Source organism: Orcinus orca, chromosome 4, assembly GCF_937001465.1.
Source record: "Orcinus orca chromosome 4, mOrcOrc1.1, whole genome shotgun sequence".
NCBI classification, from domain to species: Eukaryota; Metazoa; Chordata; class Mammalia; order Artiodactyla; family Delphinidae; genus Orcinus; species Orcinus orca.
This window is the reverse complement of record NC_064562.1, coordinates 79,073,441-79,093,683: the sequence shown is the minus strand read 5'-3', so window position 1 is coordinate 79,093,683 and position 20,243 is coordinate 79,073,441. Positions and strand designations below refer to the sequence as shown.

Sequence of the window (20,243 nt, the reverse complement as noted above, 5' to 3'; positions counted from 1 at the left end):
CCAGTGTACACTGTATATAACTAACTCTATATTAAACTATAACCTATCTAGGCTTCTAATTTTGACATTCCTTGATTCAATGCCATATAAAAACATTTTTTGTTAGTTTATTTTATTGAAGTATAGTTGATTTACAATGTTGGGTTAACTTCTGCTGTACAGCAAAGTGATTCAGTTATACATATACATACATTCTTTTTCATATTCTTTTCCATTACTGGTACCACAGGATATGGAATATAGTTCCCTGTGCTATACAGTAAGACCTTGTTGTTTAACCATTCCATTAAAAACATTATTTCTTAACCTTCGACCCCTACTTACGAGCTTAGAGAAGCAGAAGATTTTATCTTCTAGGCATAAAGAAGTTTCATATTCTTAGAATCAGAATCAGTTTCCCTAAAGGGTGAGGACTTTTGCTAATTTAAAATTTTGAATTGGATAGGATTATGGGCAAGAACCAGCCCTCTCAATGAACCTTAATGATTCTATGCCTACACAAGGAAAATTTAAATAGTTTTCCATTAACATCTTTCTCCCCCAGAAGCTACTGTTTTTTTTGCCACTGTTATTGAAAATATCACAAGGTCAATTTTCAATACTACAGTTTAACAAATACTTGCTCCATCAAATAAGCAGCCTGATAGAATCCATTTAATTTTCTCTACCATCATGTAGTAATCACATTTTTATTGCCCTTACCTTGTATTATCTAATCTCATAATTCTTTCACTTAAAAGTCACTGCAGAAAAGTGCATGTAGTTAGGAATGAAGTTATTCATTAAAAAAAAAAAAAAATCACCCCCCTCTTCTTTACACACACATTTAAAGAGGAGATCTTGGGATGAACTTTCTGAGTTATTTTAGCTAAAAAATAAATAGTTAAAAAAAAAATTCAAGGTCAGTTCATTTCTTTCTCACAGACCACCAGGCAATTCTAAAGATCCCTTGTTTTTTATACCTCTTCCCATGACAGATTATCCACAATAACTTCTCCGAAGAATGTTATAAACTAATGTTGCTCTGGACTACCATAAGAATAGCTTTCAGTTTTTCCTTGGATTATATATAATCCTCTCAATAATGTAAATGTATTTTAAAATAAGATTTCTATTATGGTTAACCCACAATTATCCAAGATTAGAGTAAGTCAAACTAGAAATATTCTTTTTGATTCATCCCAGATTCTAAGTTACTCTCAGCTCTTAGTAAACAGGGAGTACACAAGATGTGAAACTCAAACTCAAGTATTCAGGACCCTGAAAAAAGCTGAGACTACTTCTAATTTAAGTTTGGTGAGGGAAAGCTAATCATTTGTAATGCATTTATACATATTGCTCTCATACTGCCCATAAGCATTATTGCCAAGTTCCTTAACTGTTCTAGAAGTTGTTGCTGAGGTATTGCCTTATGGAAACTTTGTAATACTTTCAGTGATAATGCCAAACTTAGGTTTATATTTCTTAAGGAAATTGTTTATATCAACTTCCAGTTAGTTCAGTTAGTAGGAAGTGGAAAGATCACAGAAGCAGTTATTTTTTAACTCAAAGGATCTATCAGTTTTTCAAAGTCAATGTGTATCTTGTCAGACAGGAACTACTTTCCTCTCCCTCTTTTAAAGAGGGGAGTTATTTTGGCATTTCCTTACTACCAACCTTTTCATTCGTTATCTAAAACGTTTACCAATGAATTTTTTACAGATGCACTCTTCCCTGCGATTGGGTTATTTTCTGTTAATTCAGATGAGATCTAGAACCGGTAGTTCCTTTCGAACACCAAGCTAATTCAGCTTCCCCGGGTTTGAATCCCTAAATTCCCACAGCTATGCCTACGTTCAAATACACAAACTGCCCAGTAGCTCTGCCCTTGCAAACAAAAGCTTGTGGTGGCTGCAGGCTCCGCGCGAAACCTCAAGGTGTATTGTAGGTCCTGGACCAGCAGTCACCCCACACAAGCCTATCACAAGAACAGCTCCAGGCTCTGGGAGATTAAAACTCGCAAGCAGTCAAGAAAGAACCCCGACTGGGCTAGTCCAAGCGAATCGGAGCCTTATAAACTGGCCAGACCAAGGAGGGGTGCACGACACCGGAAGAGAGGGGAGAGCCCCAAAAGAGCATGAAGAGTTGCGGGGACAGGTTGAAATCCAGAGAGGCAAGGTAGCCCCCGCGCACTCCTTGGCAATCGGTGGACGCCACAGGCAGGTACCCGTCCAGGTAAGGGAGAGATCCGGCCTCCGGTCCTCAAGCGCCCACGAGATCGCCAACTCCGGCCGCGGGAAGCGGCTCGGGCAGATGAAGAAGCACACGCGCCGCCATCCCCACCCCTCACCCAGTCGCTCACCGGTGCTGCAGCCCCACGAGTCCCAGAGTGATCACATGAGGCACATCTAGCTGCGTGGGCCACTCTCCTGAGGCGATGCATCCGAACACGCCACATTCCTCTCGGATCCCCAACTCCTCCAGCTCCATGTCGCCGCCGAAAGCACGTGGAGGGACCCGCCGCTGCGGCAGGGGTCTAAGCACCAACCAGTTGTTCGTTCGGCCTGTAAGCCTCAGAAGCTCGAGCCAGCTGCAGCCGCTTCCTAACCAGCGGCTCGACCCTCGCTACTGCGGCGGCGCGTGCTTTCCCTAAGTGAGAGTGATTAGCTCGCCCACCGCCACCCTGCCCCGCCCCTACAGGCCCACCAATGACCGAGGACGGAGGGAGAGGCTCCGCGGCTGAGGGGCGGAGTCAAAGGCCCTGTGGGGGTGGAGCTAGCCCTCCACCGGAGCCCTGGGGGAAGATCATTTTTCTGCACGTGGAAATCTCCGTTATTTTCCAATACCCAAGACTGAGATGATGAGACTAGCGGGGTTAACGTCATTTCTGTCTTAGAGGATGTAAATTTTGTATGTCCCTCCCCACATGCTTTCCCCCAGGCCGTCACTACTTGGTATGCTCCAACCTCTGAGCCACTCTCGCTGCCGAGGAGGGGGCCAAGTCAGCGAGCTGCTGTAGGGTGGGGAGGGGCCGCCAGTGCGCGCCACTTTTCCTCTTTCCTGTAACTGCGCCCGCGCAGGGCGGGGTACGGTCCACGTCGCTGCGCCTGCGCGGCGGGAATCTTGCGGAAGGCACTAGCTCCCGGAGTCCAAGTTCCTCTCGATCCGCAGAGACCCCCGAGGTTCCGTCACCGCGGTGGTGCTCGAAGAGACCGCGAGGGGGCACTCTGGGTTACGCGGCCCCGGCGGGGGCGTGTCTGTGGGCCGTGCCTCCTTTCCCCGCCCCGTGAGCCTCTCTGATCACTCCTCTTTTCCAGAGTCCTGCCTCTCTTCCTAGAGCTGCCGCTGCTTCCAGACCACTCCGGATAATGGCGACAGCCGAGGGTGAGTAACAGGCGTCCCCAGGACTTGGGACTCCCTGCCATCCACAGTCTTCCTGCCTCTCTGCCTTGAGCTCGAGGGTTCACGCCGGCACGTGCGCGCTCCGCGGCCCCGACGGCAGCCTTCCCCGGGCAGAACCCGGTCTCCCTGCACCCGCCCCACTAGGCCACTGGGCTGGCGGGCACGTGGCCCAGGAGCTGCCGAGCGGTGCGTCGGAAACAAAGCGCTCCCGGGCCTCCGAACTTTCTGAAACATCCAGAACTGCTTCTGGGATGGGGAAAAGGCGCAAAGGGTCATTAGGAAGAGAAATGGCCAGGGGTTGGAGACGTGCTTGGAAATCGCGTTTGCCATCAGTAGATATTGCAAAACAATCGCAGAAGCATCTAGTGTTGACTCTTGAAACCAAAGTCTTGCTTTCTCCTGTTAGGCTAATAATAACCTGCTATTCCAGAAAGTTAATAATTGACCCTTCTGAAAAATTTGCTATTTTCTGTGCAGATTTTATGAGTGTTTTTAGCCTTTTTATGCCAGTGATGGCTTTGGAGAGTTACAAAACCACCAGGGAAAAGTTTCCTTCCTTCACTTTGCACTTATTATATTACATATTTATATAATCATTTTGGCCACTCGTGATTAGGATACTCAGGAAAGATCGTTTGTGCTATTTTTACTGTAAAACGTTTTCCCCCATCCCCCATACTTACGGTGAACCAAATTCCTTGTGTTGGCCAGTCACTACATTCTCTTCCACATAGAAAAATTAAATTTAGGTAAAAAACTATAGACTGAACAAAATGGTCCTGATAACAAGTAACAACTCCATAAAATCAATGCGTTAGACCAGAATTTTCCCTGCCATACCTCTAAACTGACAGATCTCTAAAATCTTTGCTCTTCCACTTCCTTCCATCTTGCATTTTTTGGGGGGCAGGTTAATTATTCCAAATTTTCACTTTTATGGTTTCTAAATGGCACTTCATTGCCCAAAAATGTTCTCTGGCAGTGCGAAAGCTATTGAAATCCATTCTGAAGAACTTTTCATTCACATCCTGCATACTGCTTCCTTCCAAACTCTTCAACCCTTACTTAGGTTTTTCTCTCTTATGAATCCTAAGCCTACATTCCAGGCAGGTTAATTCACCAAGTTTACTCTTCTCTATGTTTGTTTTTGCTGTTCCTTCTAGAACAGTGTTGTCTAATAGAAATATAATGTGACACTCTATGTAACTTTGTTTTCTAGTAGCGACATTTTAAAAAGTAAAAAGAAACAGGTGAACTGATTTTTAATATATATTATTTAACCCAATATATCCAAAGCAGTATCATTTCAACATGTAATCAATATAAAAAATTGTGATTTTTGCAAACCTTTTTTTCATATTGAAATTCACTGTGTATTTTACGCTTAACTTACATCATTTCAATTTGGAGTAGCCACATTTCAAGTATTTCATAGCCACATGTGGCTAGTGACTACCTTATGGGACAGCACAGTCCTAGATGTTCTTACCTCTTTGTGGAAGTTCTGTACTTTTCAATACTCTTAAATGTCAGGTCTATGAATTATTCTCAGTCCTTATCAATCTCTTCTGAATTCATCTATGAATTTGTAGCAGGCATTTTGGCACTTATAGCAAATGTCTCCTATGATGTTACGTTATTTCTATCCATTAGTTGAAATTCCTACCCAGTTTAAAAATTAAGTAATAAATACCAATTCAGGGAATTCCCTGGCGGGCCAGTGGTTAGGACTCCTTGCTTCCATTGCAGGGGGCACAGGTTCGATCCCTGGTTGGGGAACTAAGATCCCACAAGCCGCACGGCGAGGCCATATGTAAATAAATACATACATACATACATACCACTTCAAATAAATCGAGAGAGAGGAGCAGTAGGTACAAATTATCTAACCCAGGCAACATCTGAACTTTCCCTTCTTTTATCCCCCATATTGAGTCAATTGTTATAAAAACTTTTACCTTTTAAATATCTTGAGTCTTACCCAACTGCTTTTTCTTTAGACCAGGACATTTCTTGCCTGGATTGCTGCCACAGCATCGTAAGTGGTCTCTCAGTCTCTAGTTTTCTTCCACCCACCCCTTCCTCATTTCATTCTCCACACAGCAGCCATAATGGTCTTTCTAATATAGAAACTGTCATTTTACTGAAGTACTTAAAAGCTTTATAGTTGCTCCTAGGATAAAGTGTAAACTCAGTCAGCATGGCTTGTGAGACCCCAAGGGTGAGTAGTGAAATGGGAAGGAAACAGTGTTTCAGGCCTAGGGAAGAGCATGTTAGAAGCCTGAGAGGAGGATGTAGAGATTCAGTTACAAAGTTGGAGTTCTAGGAAGGGAATAGAGAAATCTGAATTTGGAGCCCTGAGCTAGGACTCCATTCTTGGAAAGACCTTTTAAACCTTGTCAGTGAATCAAGACATTACAGTAAGAGGATGGGAATTCATCCTCTGAATTAGGTACCCTGCAGTGGCAACTATTAAATTGAATTGTAACTGTTTTGTTTAATCGTTACCTTCATTAACTGGTGATGTGATCCCTGCCCAATTCCTCAGGCTTATCTCCTGCCTTCCCTTTCTACTCCTTAGCTGCTACCGGATCCCATGCCCCACCCCTTCACCCCCAACAGCAATGTACACACACAGTCCTCCAAACATACTGAAGTTCTGCCAGGTGCTCTTTCATCCCCTGGTCTTTTTCACCACCAGTCCCTACCCCTTGCCGTCTTCCAACTAAATTTTGACTATTCCTCAGATCTCAGCCTAATCCTCACTTTGTTCTAGACTTCTTTCTTTGACGTCTAGACATCAGAGGTTAGGTTAAGTGATCCTGCTATGAACCTGTGATCCCATAGTCTGTGTTTTTCTCACATTATACTCATTATGATGTTTAATTTCAGCTTCCCTCAGACTCCAGTCACTTGAGAGCAGGAACTTGGTTTACTGGTACATCCCTAGTACCTGGCACATGGACACTAAAAAATGCAGATACTGAGAATGAGTCGATGTTCTGGGAGAATGAGGGGTGATTTCTCCTCTTGGAAATTTTAAGTCCTTAAATGTCTATTATCTCTGATCTTCATCGAAATCATTCTTTCTAATGACCCAAGTCTACTTTTCTTTAGGTGTGATGACCTGTATCAAAATTGGATTCTCTTGTCCTTACTTCTCACAGTTTTCTATAGCTGTTAGTGAGGAGAGGGGATCAAGGATGGGGGGGTGCTTCCAAATGGGCTAACTTCAGTGGGTGGAGGTGCCTCCTCTTGCACATTAACTTGAAATCAAGAAACACATCTGGGGCTTCCCTGGTGGCGCAGCAGTTGAGAGTCCGCCTGCCAATGCAGGGGACACGGGTTCGTGCCCCGGTCCAGGAAGATCCCACATGCCGCGGAGCGGCTGGGCCCATGAGCCATGGCTGCTGAGCCTGCGCGTCCGGAGCCTGTGCTCCGCAACGGGAGAGGCCACAACAGTGAGAGGCCCACGTACCGCAAAAAAAAAAAAAAAAAGAAAAAGAAAAGAAACACATCTGGCTGAACTTTCCCATTTTGCCTGCCATGGAAAGCAGAAGACGGGAAAAATACAGCATTTTTTTACCTGCAAGCTAGTTTAGTTATTGTATTGTGAGAACATATATGAAACTACTCATGTTGTTGCATTAATTTTAATGTATTTTAACTAATTCTACTTCAGTTTTGCTTGCTGTGAGAGGCAGGTTGATAGTGAAAAGAACACGACACAGCATTAGATATTGGAAGACAGGGTTTTTTCTGGCTCTGCTCTTTCTTAACTGTGTGACCTCTACTTTTTGATACTTAGTTTCCTAATCTATATAATTATTTACATAATTAAAATTGTCACAAAATTTTATGAATGAAATGTGATGATGATGCATTAAAAATTGTAGAATGTAAGGTTCTATGCAGATGAGTTCATTTTTATTAAAATTATTTAATTATGCTATGTTCACTGATTCATCATTCTAGACAATTTAGTCTTCTGAATTATCTTCTCTACGAAACTTCCTGAAATCTGATGTTTCTGTTTTATTTCCACAGTACTGAAGATTGGTAAAAAACTCTATGAGGGTAAAACAAAAGAAGTCTATGAATTGTTGGATAGTCCAGGAAAAGTCCTCCTGCAGTCCAAGGACCAGATTACAGCAGGAAATGCAGCCAGGAAGAATCACCTTGAAGGAAAAGCTGCAATCTCAAATAAAATTACCAGTTGTATTTTTCAGCTGTTACAGGAAGCAGGTGAGTGGCTCTCCCAGTAGCCTCCCCCTTCATGTTCTTTCTCACATATACATACTGGTCCTTTTCATCAGGAAATGACATTATTTGGATAAATAAGATGTTGATAACCAGTTGATTTTTTTTTTTTTCAGTTGTTATAGGAAGCAGGTAAGTGACTCCCCCTACAGCCTCCTGTACCACTCTGATCTCTTTAATGGGGAGATGGCATTATCCGGTTTAACAACATGTTTGGGGATGCCTCACATGCTAAACTTATTTAAATTAAACCAGAAACTTAAATTTCACTGTAACACTTTACTTGGTTTGGAATTACTTAAGTAGTATCATTCAGTTAGTTAAAAGGAATCTTAACAGTTTGCTACAGTCTTTGTCTGGCATGTATTTCTGCAGCTTTCCTCTGCTAGGACATCTTAGGAGAGGCTTACCTATGAAGGAACTTAACCTGTGAAAGAAGCACATTCTGGTGTTTGGCAGCTCTAATTGATGAATTGAAATTTAGTCCCTAAAATTCTATATAAATTTGCTCCACCCATTGAAGATTATACAGAACTTCAAATCCCTCTTCTACTTGAAAGCCCTAAAAAGTAATTGAATACTGCAACCACGCCTTCTCATCCTGTCATACCCCAAGTGAGAGATTTGGACTAGATCAAGATCTGCAGGGTTACCTCCTGCTCTAAAACTGAATGAAGATGATTTCCAATAGAGAAATCTATTCAAAAAATGAAATTCAGATCAAAACATTCTGTGGAGGGCGTTTGGAGTGAAAGAAGGGAAATTAGGATAATGGTTTTTCTTCAGGGATTCAGGCAAAAGCTGATTGGTCTGTAGTGTATAAAATCTCAGCTAGCAAAAGATTTGAGCTCTTTGCCTACAGTGTAAGAGACCCTGTGCCTTGGATCATTCAACGTGTGAAGCCTCCAGTTCCTTATCTGTAAAGTAAAAGCTTTGTTCTTTATCATTCCAGTTCTAATTTTACAGTTTAATATCATTGTCTCCATTTACTTCCAATATTCCCAGTTGCCCTCACATTTCTTAGATTTTCCAGTAAGCATTAATCTTAATTATTAGTAATTAAAAATTAATTAATTACTCTTTCTTAAATCCAAAGGGGAATTTAATACCTTTGTTTCCAGTGTAGATCTGCCTTCCACAAAATAACAAGGTAATTCAAGTTAAACCCATTCCGTCCATACAGAATAGGTTCTTGAGTAGTTTTGCCTCTTTCAGAGTACCCTGTTTCACATTTTTAATTAGTGTGTAAAAAATATGTTTACTCGACAACCTAAATTGTCATCCATATCATAAATCCCTCTATGCACTGAGGGTGAAAATATTGCTGTAAATTTAAAGCACCTCCCTCAGTTCATAAGTAATACAACCCAGGATTTTTACTTCAAGGCCTCCTTGATTGGTGGTTTCCCAATGACTGAGTAGATTTCTAGAGAGAGCATCAAACTAATATTAGGTTTCTTTTGCAGTACAAATAAGTGCTCCATTTTTTAACCTCACAAGTTGTCTCCTCCCCATACATATTAAAATGGTTTATAGTTGCTAACACTATAAGCTGTTAACAATACAACTAGCTTCTGTGTCCCCATAGTAATTGTACCCATCTATGGGATCATATATATGCATTTAAGTAATGGGGGATAAGTACAGGCCCAAGTTTTTATTTGCTTATTTAATAAGGCACCTATTCAGTGTACTTGCCAGGGCTTAAGGACAGGTGAATTCGGGTGATCCAGTTTTGACTCTCAAAGTCCTGCATGCAGCTGGGAAGGTTGGTCATCCACGTGAAGTACTCCAGCAGTCATCTATTTGGCACACTTAACATAGCTAAAACTTACTGGGTTCACAAGAAATGCTGAAAGGTGTTTTCCAGGTTTTATATACTGTGGAAAATCTAAGGTTTTAAAAATTCTTAAACAGATGATTAGTTTTATGGTATGGATTAAGAGTTCTGTTAAGCCTTATATAATTTTTACTTGCTAGTAGTTAAATGCTATGTCTAGTTGACCATCAGTGGTCTATTTAAAACTGCTTTCTTGGGGCTTCCCTGGTGACGCAGTGGTTAAGAATCCACCTGCCAATGCAGGGGACATGAGTTCGAGCCCTGGTCCGGGAAGATCCCACATGCCACGGAGCAACTAAGGCCGTGTGCCACAACTACTGAGCCTGTGCTCTAAAGCCCGCGAACCACAACTACTGAGCTCACGTGCCACAGCTACTAAAACCCATGAGCCTAGAGCCCATGCTCCACAGCAAGAGAAGCCACCGCAGTGAGAAGCCCGTGCACCGCAATAAAGAGTAGCCCCTGCTCGTCGCTACTAGAGAAAGCCTGTGTACAGCAACGAAGACCCAATGTAGCCAAAAATAAAATTAAAAAAAATAATAATAAATAAGTTTATTTAAAAAGTAAAATAAAACTGCTTTCTTTATAAACAGGCATATATTCCAAATTAAGATATTTCTAGAAATTGGAATGGAAAAAGCACTAGAATGAGAATCAGTAAATCATAATTCTAGTTTTCTCTTTGTCACTCATGAGCAAACTGTAAAAGACTGTATTACACATGCTGTACCTGAATTTTGAAGTTCCTGAGTTTAGTCTCATTACTAAAAAATCAAAATTTAACCTTTTAAGTTTCAGTTCCCTCCTGCACAGATACACACTATGATTACATTTTGGTGTGATAGTAGTGATATGACTAACAGTCTTGGCAGTTGTTAAACCACAGGTGGGGAGCTGGGCAACCTTAATAGAGGGATGGCTCCAGCACTGTCATACTTGGCCATTGTAATTCAGAATGTGAAATGACATTTACATTTTCTTAGTAGTCTTGATAGGAGTTTTGAATTTTGTAAACAACTGAGACTAATGGGAGGATTTCTTTTTCTCACCGTATGAAGCCATGGAATTTGCTTTAATGATTAACACGTATATTAGAAGCAATCATTATATCATCTAAACTGAATCTCTTTTTTCTTAGTAGCAATTTTTTTTTTTTAATGTACAAGATCATTACCATAAGTTGATTCTGTGGTTTTGATTCCCTTAGATATAGGGGAGGACTTTCCTCTGAGTAACAGTAACTGTTGTGTATATTTGAACAATAGATTTGGATACTAGTCTATCAAGCTTGATAGACAACTGAGCAAATATGACTACTAGGTAACAAACCTAAAAAAGAAGAGCTCTTGGGCTTCCCTGGTGGCACAGTGGTTGAGAGTCCACCTGCCAAGGCAGGGGACGTGGGTTCGTGCCCCGGTCCGGGAGGATCCCACATGCCGTGGAACGGCTGGGCCCGTGAGCCATGGCCGCTGAGCCTGTGCATCCGGAGCCTGTGCTCCGCAACAGGACAGGCCACAGCAGTGAGAGGCCCGCGTACCGCAAAAAAAGAAAAAAAAAAAAAAGAAGAAGAGCTCTTAAACCCAGACATGTACTTACCACCTCAAGTTAAGGATTGATTTAAATCATCTGCCTGCCCATGAGCCCAATCATTCATTAAAGGTTAAAATGGCCTAAATATTGACACTTTTAACATTCTTTCCCAGAGTTGCTGTTCGTGCAGCATACAACAATTTATTTATTTATTTATTTATAAACTTATTTATTTTTGGCTGCATTGGGTCTTCATTGCTGCACAAGGGCTTTCTCTAGTTGCGGCAAGTGGGGGCTACTCTTCATTGCGGTGAGCAGGCTGCTCATTGTGGTGGCTTCTCTTGTTGTGGAGCACAGGCTCTAGGTGCGCGGGCTTCAGTAGTTGTGATGCATGGGCTTAGTTGCTCAGCGGCACGTGGAATCTTCCCAGACCAGGGCTTGAACCCATGTCCCCTGCATTTGCAGCTGGATTCTTAACCACTGCGCCCCCAGGGCAGTCCACAATTTATTCTTTTCCCTGTTTTAATTGCATCTTCCTGGTCAAACCCAGAAGGAATGTGGAGAAAACAGTACAGGTTTAAAAACTGGATAGTGCATTTCAGGTCCAGGCTCCATTACGGATTGGCAGCATGACCTAACTTGTTAAGTTACTTAACTGCTGTGAGCCTCTACTTCTTTCACTATAAAATGTGAATAATAACGCTACCTCAAAAATTTTATGTATGGTTAAATGAGATAATATGTAAAACACTTCGGGGACTTCCCTGGTAGTCCAGTGGCTAAGACTCCATGCTCCCAATGCAGGTGACCTGGGTTCTATCCCTGGTCAGGGAACTAGATCCCACATGCATACTGCAACTAAGAGTTTGCATGCTGCAGCTAAAGATCCTGCGTGCTGCAACTAAGACCTGGTGCAGCCAAAGTAAATAAATAATTTTTAAATAAATAAATAAAACACTCAGCATGATGCAGGGTTTCCATAAATGTAGGTTCCCTTTACATATGGATACATACATATGTACATACATAGATAGATACATAAAGATCAAAGATCTTCAGTCCTTTCCTGGTAAGAAAAATTTGACCTTATTAGAGGTTTAGTTGGGGATTGGAGGTACTAATATTGTAGCCCGAAGATGAGCATTATTATGTTAAACCCATGCAGGTTTCCAGGAGATACTTTAATTCACGTTAGTGCTATGATGTAATAACACGTCTAGGAGAGGCAGTATAGCATAGTGGTTAAGTGAGCAGTGTAAAGGGTTCAGAGAGTGTGGGTTAGAAACCCTGCTTTACCTAGTACTAGCTGACATAACTCCTGTGTCTCAGTGTTGTTATCTGTTTCACTGGATGAACATCATACCTTATCAGGTGCTATGAGGATTAAGCAAAAAGAAAATAAATTTATAATGCCTGACCTAAAGTAGGTCTTGCAAATTGTGGTAAAATACACACACATAAAATTTACCATGTTAACCATTTTTAAGTGTAGGATTCAGTGGCGTTCAGGTACACTGACAATGTTGTGCAACCATCACCACTATCAATTTCTGGAACTTTTTCATCATTTCAGACAGAACCTCTGACCCATTAAACAATAACTCTCCCCTGATAACCTCTATTCTACTTTCTGTCTCTATGAATTTGCCTGTTTTAGGTACCTCATATAAGTGGAATTATACAATTTTCACCTTTATTTCACTCAGCATAATGTTTTCATGAATCATTCATCATGCTGTAGCATATATCAGCATTTCCTCCTTTTCGTGACTGAATAGTAATTCATTGTATGTAAACTACATTTTGTCTGTCCACTACACTCATCTGTTGTTAGACACTTGGGTTATTTCCCCCTTTTTGGCTATTGTTAATAATGATACTCTGAACATTGGTGTACAAATATGTTTGAGACCTTGCTTTCAGTTCTTTTGTGTATATACTTAGAGTGGAATTGCTGGATCATATAGCTTATAATACATTGTAACCACTATAAGAGAGGTTGTTATTTTCCAAGGCCGCCACGTAAACTAGCTCTTTATCTTAGTTTTCCAGTAACAGTTTGCTTAAGAGTGAACAGAGGATGGGCAAATATTTTCTTTGCTCTTGGCCAAATTGGCCTCCATGTTCCTGCTGCTACCTGTTGAATGCTTTTTTCAAGGACTCTTTGCTTTAAATATTGAGAGAAAAAGGCTGTCCAGAATTTACAGCTGTATCTGATTATGATAAATAGATTAATATTTTATAAGGCCCATATAATCCCAGACCATAGAATGAGAATTCTGCCACCAGATCTGATTTAGAGATGATTTAGTGCCACTTAGTCATGTGCCTTGTGCAAAGTTAGGTGCACAGTGGCAGAGGAGATAGTATTTTTTGAACAAATGAATGATGGTAAAAACATCGGGACCCAGATTTTTTGATCCAGCTTGCCTTGCAACATTAACATGAAATATTCCTGAATATTTTGATAAGCAGTAGAAAGCCATATTAATATTTTTTTTTCTACTTCTGCCTTTTTAAAAAAATTTACATTTGTTTTTGATAGTGCCATTTAAAGGTAATGCATTTGGCTACATAGGCTTTCTGTTTTGTTGTTTGTAAAGGGTAGAGTTTTATTATGCCTCAGATCTCCCTTTTTAAATACAATTTTAATGCTTTTTTTTCTTTTTGTCATCAATCTGTAGGTATCAAAACTGCTTTCACCAGAAAATGTGGAGAGACAGCTTTCATTGCACCTAAGTGTGAAATGATTCCAATTGAATGGGTTTGTAGAAGAATAGCAACTGGTTCTTTTCTCAAAAGAAATCCTGGTGTCAAGGAAGGATATAAGTTCTACCCACCTAAAGTAGAGATGTTTTTCAAGGTAATTATTTTATACCTCTCTGTCTTATTATAACATAGCAACAAGTTTATTACAAAGTCAAAAGATTTAAACATTATCAAAGCTTTTGATACTACAGTTGTCATTCCAGAAATATTTGTCAAAAATGTACACTTTAATTAGCAATGATAATTCAGATTTTTAAAAGAAAACCTTTGAAAATCTGCTTATCTTATTTTGGACCAACGTGACTAACAAAATGAACAAATTAAAATTAGCAGTTACGAGTCACTGGGAGAGCCTTTCACAGAAGCATGGAGTGACACTTTGTCCTCAGGAAAAGGTGTTTTTTGTTTTTGGAGGTGGGTTGTGGGATCTTAGTTCCCCAACCAGGGATTGAAGGCGTGCCCTAGTCCTAACCACTGGACAGCCAGGGAATTGCCAGGAACAGGTTGGTGGGAAGCCTGGGTGAAGAAAAGAAGATGAACACAAGAACCAGGTTCAAATCACCTGTACTCTTTGAACCCTATTAGGTGAAGCCAGAGTGAGGCCTTCACATAATGAGATTGAACTACCTGTTTTCTAAAAGGAAAACCAGTAGAAAGATTAAAGAAAAAATTACTGTTATCTACAGTCCTGTGGCTGACAGGGTCTTGGTGCTCCCGCCAGGTGTCAGACCTGAGCCTCTGAGGTAAGAGAGCCGAGTTCAGGACATTGGACCACCAGAGACCTCCTGGCCCCACGTAATATCAATCGGCAAGAGCTCTCCCAGAGATCTCTGTCTCAGTGCTAAGACCCTGCTCCACTCAACGACCAGCAAGCTCCAGTGCTCGGCAGCCCATGCCAAACAACTAGCAAGACAGGAACACAACCCCACCCATTAGCAGAGAGGCTGCCTATAATCATAATAAGTTCACAGACACCCCAAAACACAACACCAGACACGGTCCTGCCCATCAGAAAAACAAGATCCAGCCTCATCCAACAGCACACAGGCACCAGTCCCCTCTACCAGGAAGCCTACACAACCCACTGAACCAACCTTACCCACTGGGGACAGACACCAAAAACAACAGGAACTATGAATGTGCAGCCTGTGAAAAGGAGACCCCAAACACAGTAAGTTAAGCAAAATGAAAAGACAGAGAAATACACAGCAGATGAAGAAGCAAGGTAAAAACCCACCAGACCAAACAAATGAAGAGGAAATAGGCAGTCTACCTGAAAAAGAATTCAGAGTAACGATTGTAAAGATGATCTAAAATCTTGGAAATAGAATGGAGAAAACGCAACAAATGTTTAACAAGGACCTAGAAGAACTAAAGAGCAAACAAACAATGATGAACAACACAGTAAATGAAATTAAAAATTCTCTAGAAGGAATCAATACCAAAATAACTGAGGCAAAAGATGGGATAAGTGACCTGGAAGATAAAATAGTGTAAATAACTACTGCAGAGCAGAATAAAGAAAAAAGAATGAAAAGAATTGAGGACCGTCTGAGACACCTCTGGGACAACATTAAACGCACCAAGATTCGAATTATAGGGGTCCCAGAAGAAGAATAGGAAAAAAAGGGGACTGAGAAAATATTTGAAGAGATTAAAGTTGAAAACTTCCCTAATATGGGAAAGGAAATAGTCAATCAAGTCTAGGAAGTGCAGAGTCCCATATAGGATAAATGCAAGGAGAAACATGCCAAGACACATATTAATCAAACTATCAGAAATTAAATACAAAGAAAAAATATTAAAAGCACCAAGGGAAAAGCAGCAAATAACGTACAAGGGAATCCCCATAAGGGTAACAGCTGATTTTTCAGCAGAAACTCTGCAAGCCAGAAGGGAGTAGCAAGACATATTTAAAGTGATGAAAGGGAAAAACCTACAACCAAGGTTACTCTACCCGGCAAGGATCTCATTCAGATTTGACAGAGAAATTAAAACCTTTACAGACAAGCAAAAGCTAAGAGAATTCAGCACCACCAAACCAGCTTTACAACAAATGATAAAGGAACTTCTCTAGACAGGAAAAACAAGAGAAGGAAAAGACCTACAATAACAAACCCAAAACATTAAGAAAATAGTAATAGGAACATACATATCTATAATTACCTTAAAAGTAAATGGATTAAATGCTCCAACCAAAAGACATAGACTGGCTGAATGGATACAAAAACAAGACCTGTATTTATGCTCTCTACAAGAGACCCACTTCAGACCTATGGACACATACAGACTGAAAGTGAGGGGATGGAAAAAGATATTCCATGCAAATGGAAATCAAAAGAAATCTAGAGTAGCAAATCTCATATCAGACAAAAATAGCCTTTAAAATAAAGACCATTACAAGAGACAAAGAAGGACACTACAGAATGATCAAGGGATCAATCCAAAAAGAAGATATAACAATTGTAAATATTTATGCACCCAGCATAAGAGCATCTCAATACATGAGGCAAATGGTAACAGCCATAAAAGGGAAAATCGACAGTAACACAATAATAGTAGGGGACTTTTAACACCCCACTTTCACCAATGGACAGATCAACCAAAATGAAAATAAGTGAGGAAACACATGCTTTAAATGACACATTAAACGGGACGGACTTAATTGATATTTACAGGACATTCCATCCAAAAACAACAGAATACACTTTCTTCTCAAGTGCTGATGGAACATTCTCCAGGATAGATATCTTGGGTCACAAATCAAGTAAGTTTAAGAAAATTGAAATCATATCAAGTATCTTTTCCAACTACAATGCTGAGACTGGATATCAATTACAGGAAAAAAATTGTAAAAAAATACAAGCACATGGAGACTAAAAAATACACTACTAAATAGCCAAGAGTTCACTGAAGAAATCAAAGAGGAAATCACAAAATACCTAGAAACAAATGACAATGAAAACACGACAACCCAAAACCTATGGGATGCAGCAAAAGCAGTTCTAAGAGGGAAGTTTATAGCAATACAATCCTACCTCAAGAAACAAGAAATATCTCAAATAAACAACCTAACCTTACACATAAAGCAATTAGAGAAAGAAGAACAAAAAAAAAAAAACCCAAAGTGAGCAGAAGGAAAGAAATCATAAAGATCAGATCAGAAGTAAATGAAAAGAAATGGAGGAAATGATAGCAAAGATCAATAAAACTAAAAGCTGGTTCTTTGAGAAGATAAACAAAATTGATAAACCTTTAGCCAGACTCATCAAAAAAAAAAAAGAAGACTCAAATCAACAGAAATAGAAATGAAAAAGGAGAACTAACAACTGACACTGCAGAAATACAAAGGATCATGAGAGATTACTACAAGCAACTATATGCATAAAATGGACAATCTGGAAGAAATGGAGAAATTCTTAGAAAAACACAACCTTCCAAGACTGAACCAGAAAGAAATAGAAAATATAAACGGACCAATCACAGACACTGAAATTGTGACTGTGGTTAAAAATCTTCCAACAAACAAAAGCCCAGGACCAGATGTCTTCACAGGTGAATTCTATCAAACATTTAGAGAAGAGCTACACCTATCCTTCTCAAACTCTTCCTAAATATAGCAGAGGGAGGAACACTCCCAAACTCATTCTGCAAGGCTACCATCATCTTGATACCAAAACCAGACAAAGATGTCACAAAAAAAGAAAACTATGGGCCAATATCACTGATGAACATAGATGCAAAAATCCTCAACAAAATACTAGCAAACAAAATCCAACAGCACATTAAAAGGATCGATCATACACCATGATCAAGTGGGGTTTATCCCAGGAATGCAAGGGTTCTTCAATATATGCAAATCAATCAATGTGATACACCATATTAACAAATGGAAGGATGAAAACTATGTGATGATCTCAATAGATGCAGAAAAAGGTTTTGACAAAATTCAACACCCATTTATGATAAAAACTCCAGAAAGTAGGCATAGAGGGAACTTACCTCAACATAATAAAGGCCATATATGACAAACCCACAACAAACATTGTTCTCAGTGGTGAAAAACTGAAGCCTTTTCCACTAAGATCAGGAACAATACAAAGTTGCCCACTCTCACCACTATTATTCAACATAATTTTGGAAGTTTTAGCCACAGCAATCAGAGAAGAAAAATAAAAGGAATCCAAATCGGAAAAGAAGAAGTAAAACTGTCACTGTAGATGACATGGTAGTATACATAGAGAATCATAAAGATGCTACCAGAAAACTACTAGAGCTAATCAATGAATTTGGTAATGTTACAGGATACAAAATTAATGCTCAGAAATCTCTTGCATTTGTATACACTGATGATGAAAAATCTGAAAGAGAAATTAAGGAAACACTCCCATTTACCATTGCACCAAAAAGAATAAAATACCTAGGAATAAACCTACCTCAGGACACAAAAGACCTGTATACAGAAAACTATAAGATACTTGAAAGAAGTTAAAGATGATACAAACAGATGGAGAGATATACCATGTTCTTGGATTGGAAGAATCAACATTGTGAAAATGACTCTAATACTCAAAGCAATCTACAGATTCAATGCAATCCCTATCAAACTACCACTGGCATTTTTCACAGAACTAGAACCAAAAAATTCACAATTTGTATGGAAACACAAAAGACCCTGAATAGCCAAAGCAATCTTGTGGAAGAAAAACGGAGCTGGAGGAATCAGGCTCCCTGACTTTAGACTATACTACAAAGGTACAGTAATAAGACAGTATGGTACTGGCTCAAAAACAAATATAGATCAATGGAACAGGATAGAAGGCCCAGAGATAAACCCATGCACTTATGGTCATCGTATCTTTGATAAAGGAGGTAAGAGTATACAATGGAGAAAAGACAACCTCTTCAATAAGTGCTGCTGGGAAAACTGGACAACTACATGTAAAGGAATGAAATTAGAACACTCCCTAACACCATACACAAAAATAAACTCAAAATGGATTAAAGAGCTAAATGTAAGGCCAGACACTATAAAACTCTTAAAGGAAAACATAGGCAGAGCACTCTGTGACATAAATCACAGCAAGATCCTTTTTTACCCACCTCCTAGAGTAATGGAAATAAAAACAAAAATAAACAGATGGGACCTAATGAAACTTAAAAGCTTTTGCACAGCCAAGGAAAACATAAACAAGATGAAAAGACAACCCTCAGAATGGGAGAAAATATTTGCAAACAGAGCAACTGACAAAGGATTAATCTCCAAAATATACAAGCAACTCATGCAGCTCAATATCAAAAAACATCAACCCAATCCAAAAATGGGCAGAAGACCCAAATAGACATTTCTCCAAAGAAGATATACAGATTGCCAACAAACACATGAAAGGATGTTCATCATCACTAACCATTAGAGAAATGCAAATCAAAACTACAATGAGGTATTACCTCACACCAGTCAGAATGGCCATCATTAAAAAAATCTAGAAACAATAAATGCTGGTGAGGGTGTTGAGAAAAGGGAACCCTCTTGCACTGTTGGTGGGAATGTAAATTGATACAGCCACTATGGAGAACAGTGTGGAGGTTCCTTAAAAAACTAAAAGTAGAACTACCATATGACCCAGCAATCCCACTACTGGGCATATACCCTGAGGAAACCATAATTCAAAAAGGGACATGTACCACAATATTCACTGTAGCACTATTTACAATATCCAGGACATGGAAGCAATCTAAGTGTGCAGCAACAGATGAATGGATAAAGAAGATGTGGCACATATATACAATGGAATATTACTCAGCCATAAAAAGAAACGAAATTGAGTTATTTGTAGCAAGGTGGATGGACCTAGAGACTGTCATACAGAGTGAAGTAAGTCAGAAAGAGAAGAACAAATACTGTATGCTTACACCTATATATGGAATCTTAAAAAAAAAAGAAAAGTCCTGAAGAACCTAGGGGCATGACAGGAAAAAAGACACAGATGTAGAGATTGGACTTGAGGACACGGGGACAGGGAAGGGTAAGCTGTGTCGAAGTGAGAGAGTGGTATTGAGATATATACACTACTGAATGTAAAATAGATAGCTAGTGGGAAGCTGCCTCATAGTATAGGGAGATCAGCTCGGTGCTTTGTGACCACCTAGAGGGGTGGGATAGGGAGGGTGGGAGGGAGACGCAAGAGGGAAGGGATGTGGGGATATGTGTATTCGTATAGCTGATTCACTTTGTTATACAGCAGAAATTAACACAACAATATAAAGCAATTATACTCCAATAAAGATGTTAAAAAATAAATAAATAAAAAGTACAATTAGCAGTTATTAGGAAGAAGAGAAAAGTAACAATTTAGTAAATTTTTAAATCTATTATTGAAGATTTTGAGGTAAAGGCTAATAAGGGACCTTTTTATATTCTTTTTTTTTTGGCCACACTATGTGGCTTGTAGGATCTCAGTTC

General features: G+C 39.8%; 2 protein-coding genes across 5 annotated transcripts in view; one reads left to right on the top strand and one right to left on the bottom strand.

The window, feature by feature from the left end:
- Nucleotides 1-2,617, bottom strand: part of PPAT (phosphoribosyl pyrophosphate amidotransferase) — a 37,137-nt gene extending 34,520 nt beyond the window's left edge. Inside the window, exon 1 of the mRNA XM_004268254.3 lies at nucleotides 2,342-2,617. Within this exon, the coding sequence (XP_004268302.2) occupies nucleotides 2,342-2,469 (128 nt within the window). The 5' untranslated portion in view covers nucleotides 2,470-2,617. The remainder of the gene's footprint in view (nucleotides 1-2,341) is intronic.
- The window catches only part of PAICS (phosphoribosylaminoimidazole carboxylase and phosphoribosylaminoimidazolesuccinocarboxamide synthase), a 53,705-nt gene that overhangs the window by 18,006 nt on the left and 15,456 nt on the right, over nucleotides 1-20,243 (top strand). For all 4 annotated transcript variants that reach the window (XM_004268253.3, XM_049709308.1, XM_049709309.1 and 1 more), the window contains 3 exons: nucleotides 3,297-3,363; nucleotides 7,429-7,626; nucleotides 13,696-13,874. In XM_004268253.3, the coding sequence (XP_004268301.3) occupies nucleotides 3,297-3,363; nucleotides 7,429-7,626; nucleotides 13,696-13,874 (444 nt within the window). The remainder of the gene's footprint in view (nucleotides 1-3,296; nucleotides 3,364-7,428; nucleotides 7,627-13,695; nucleotides 13,875-20,243) is intronic.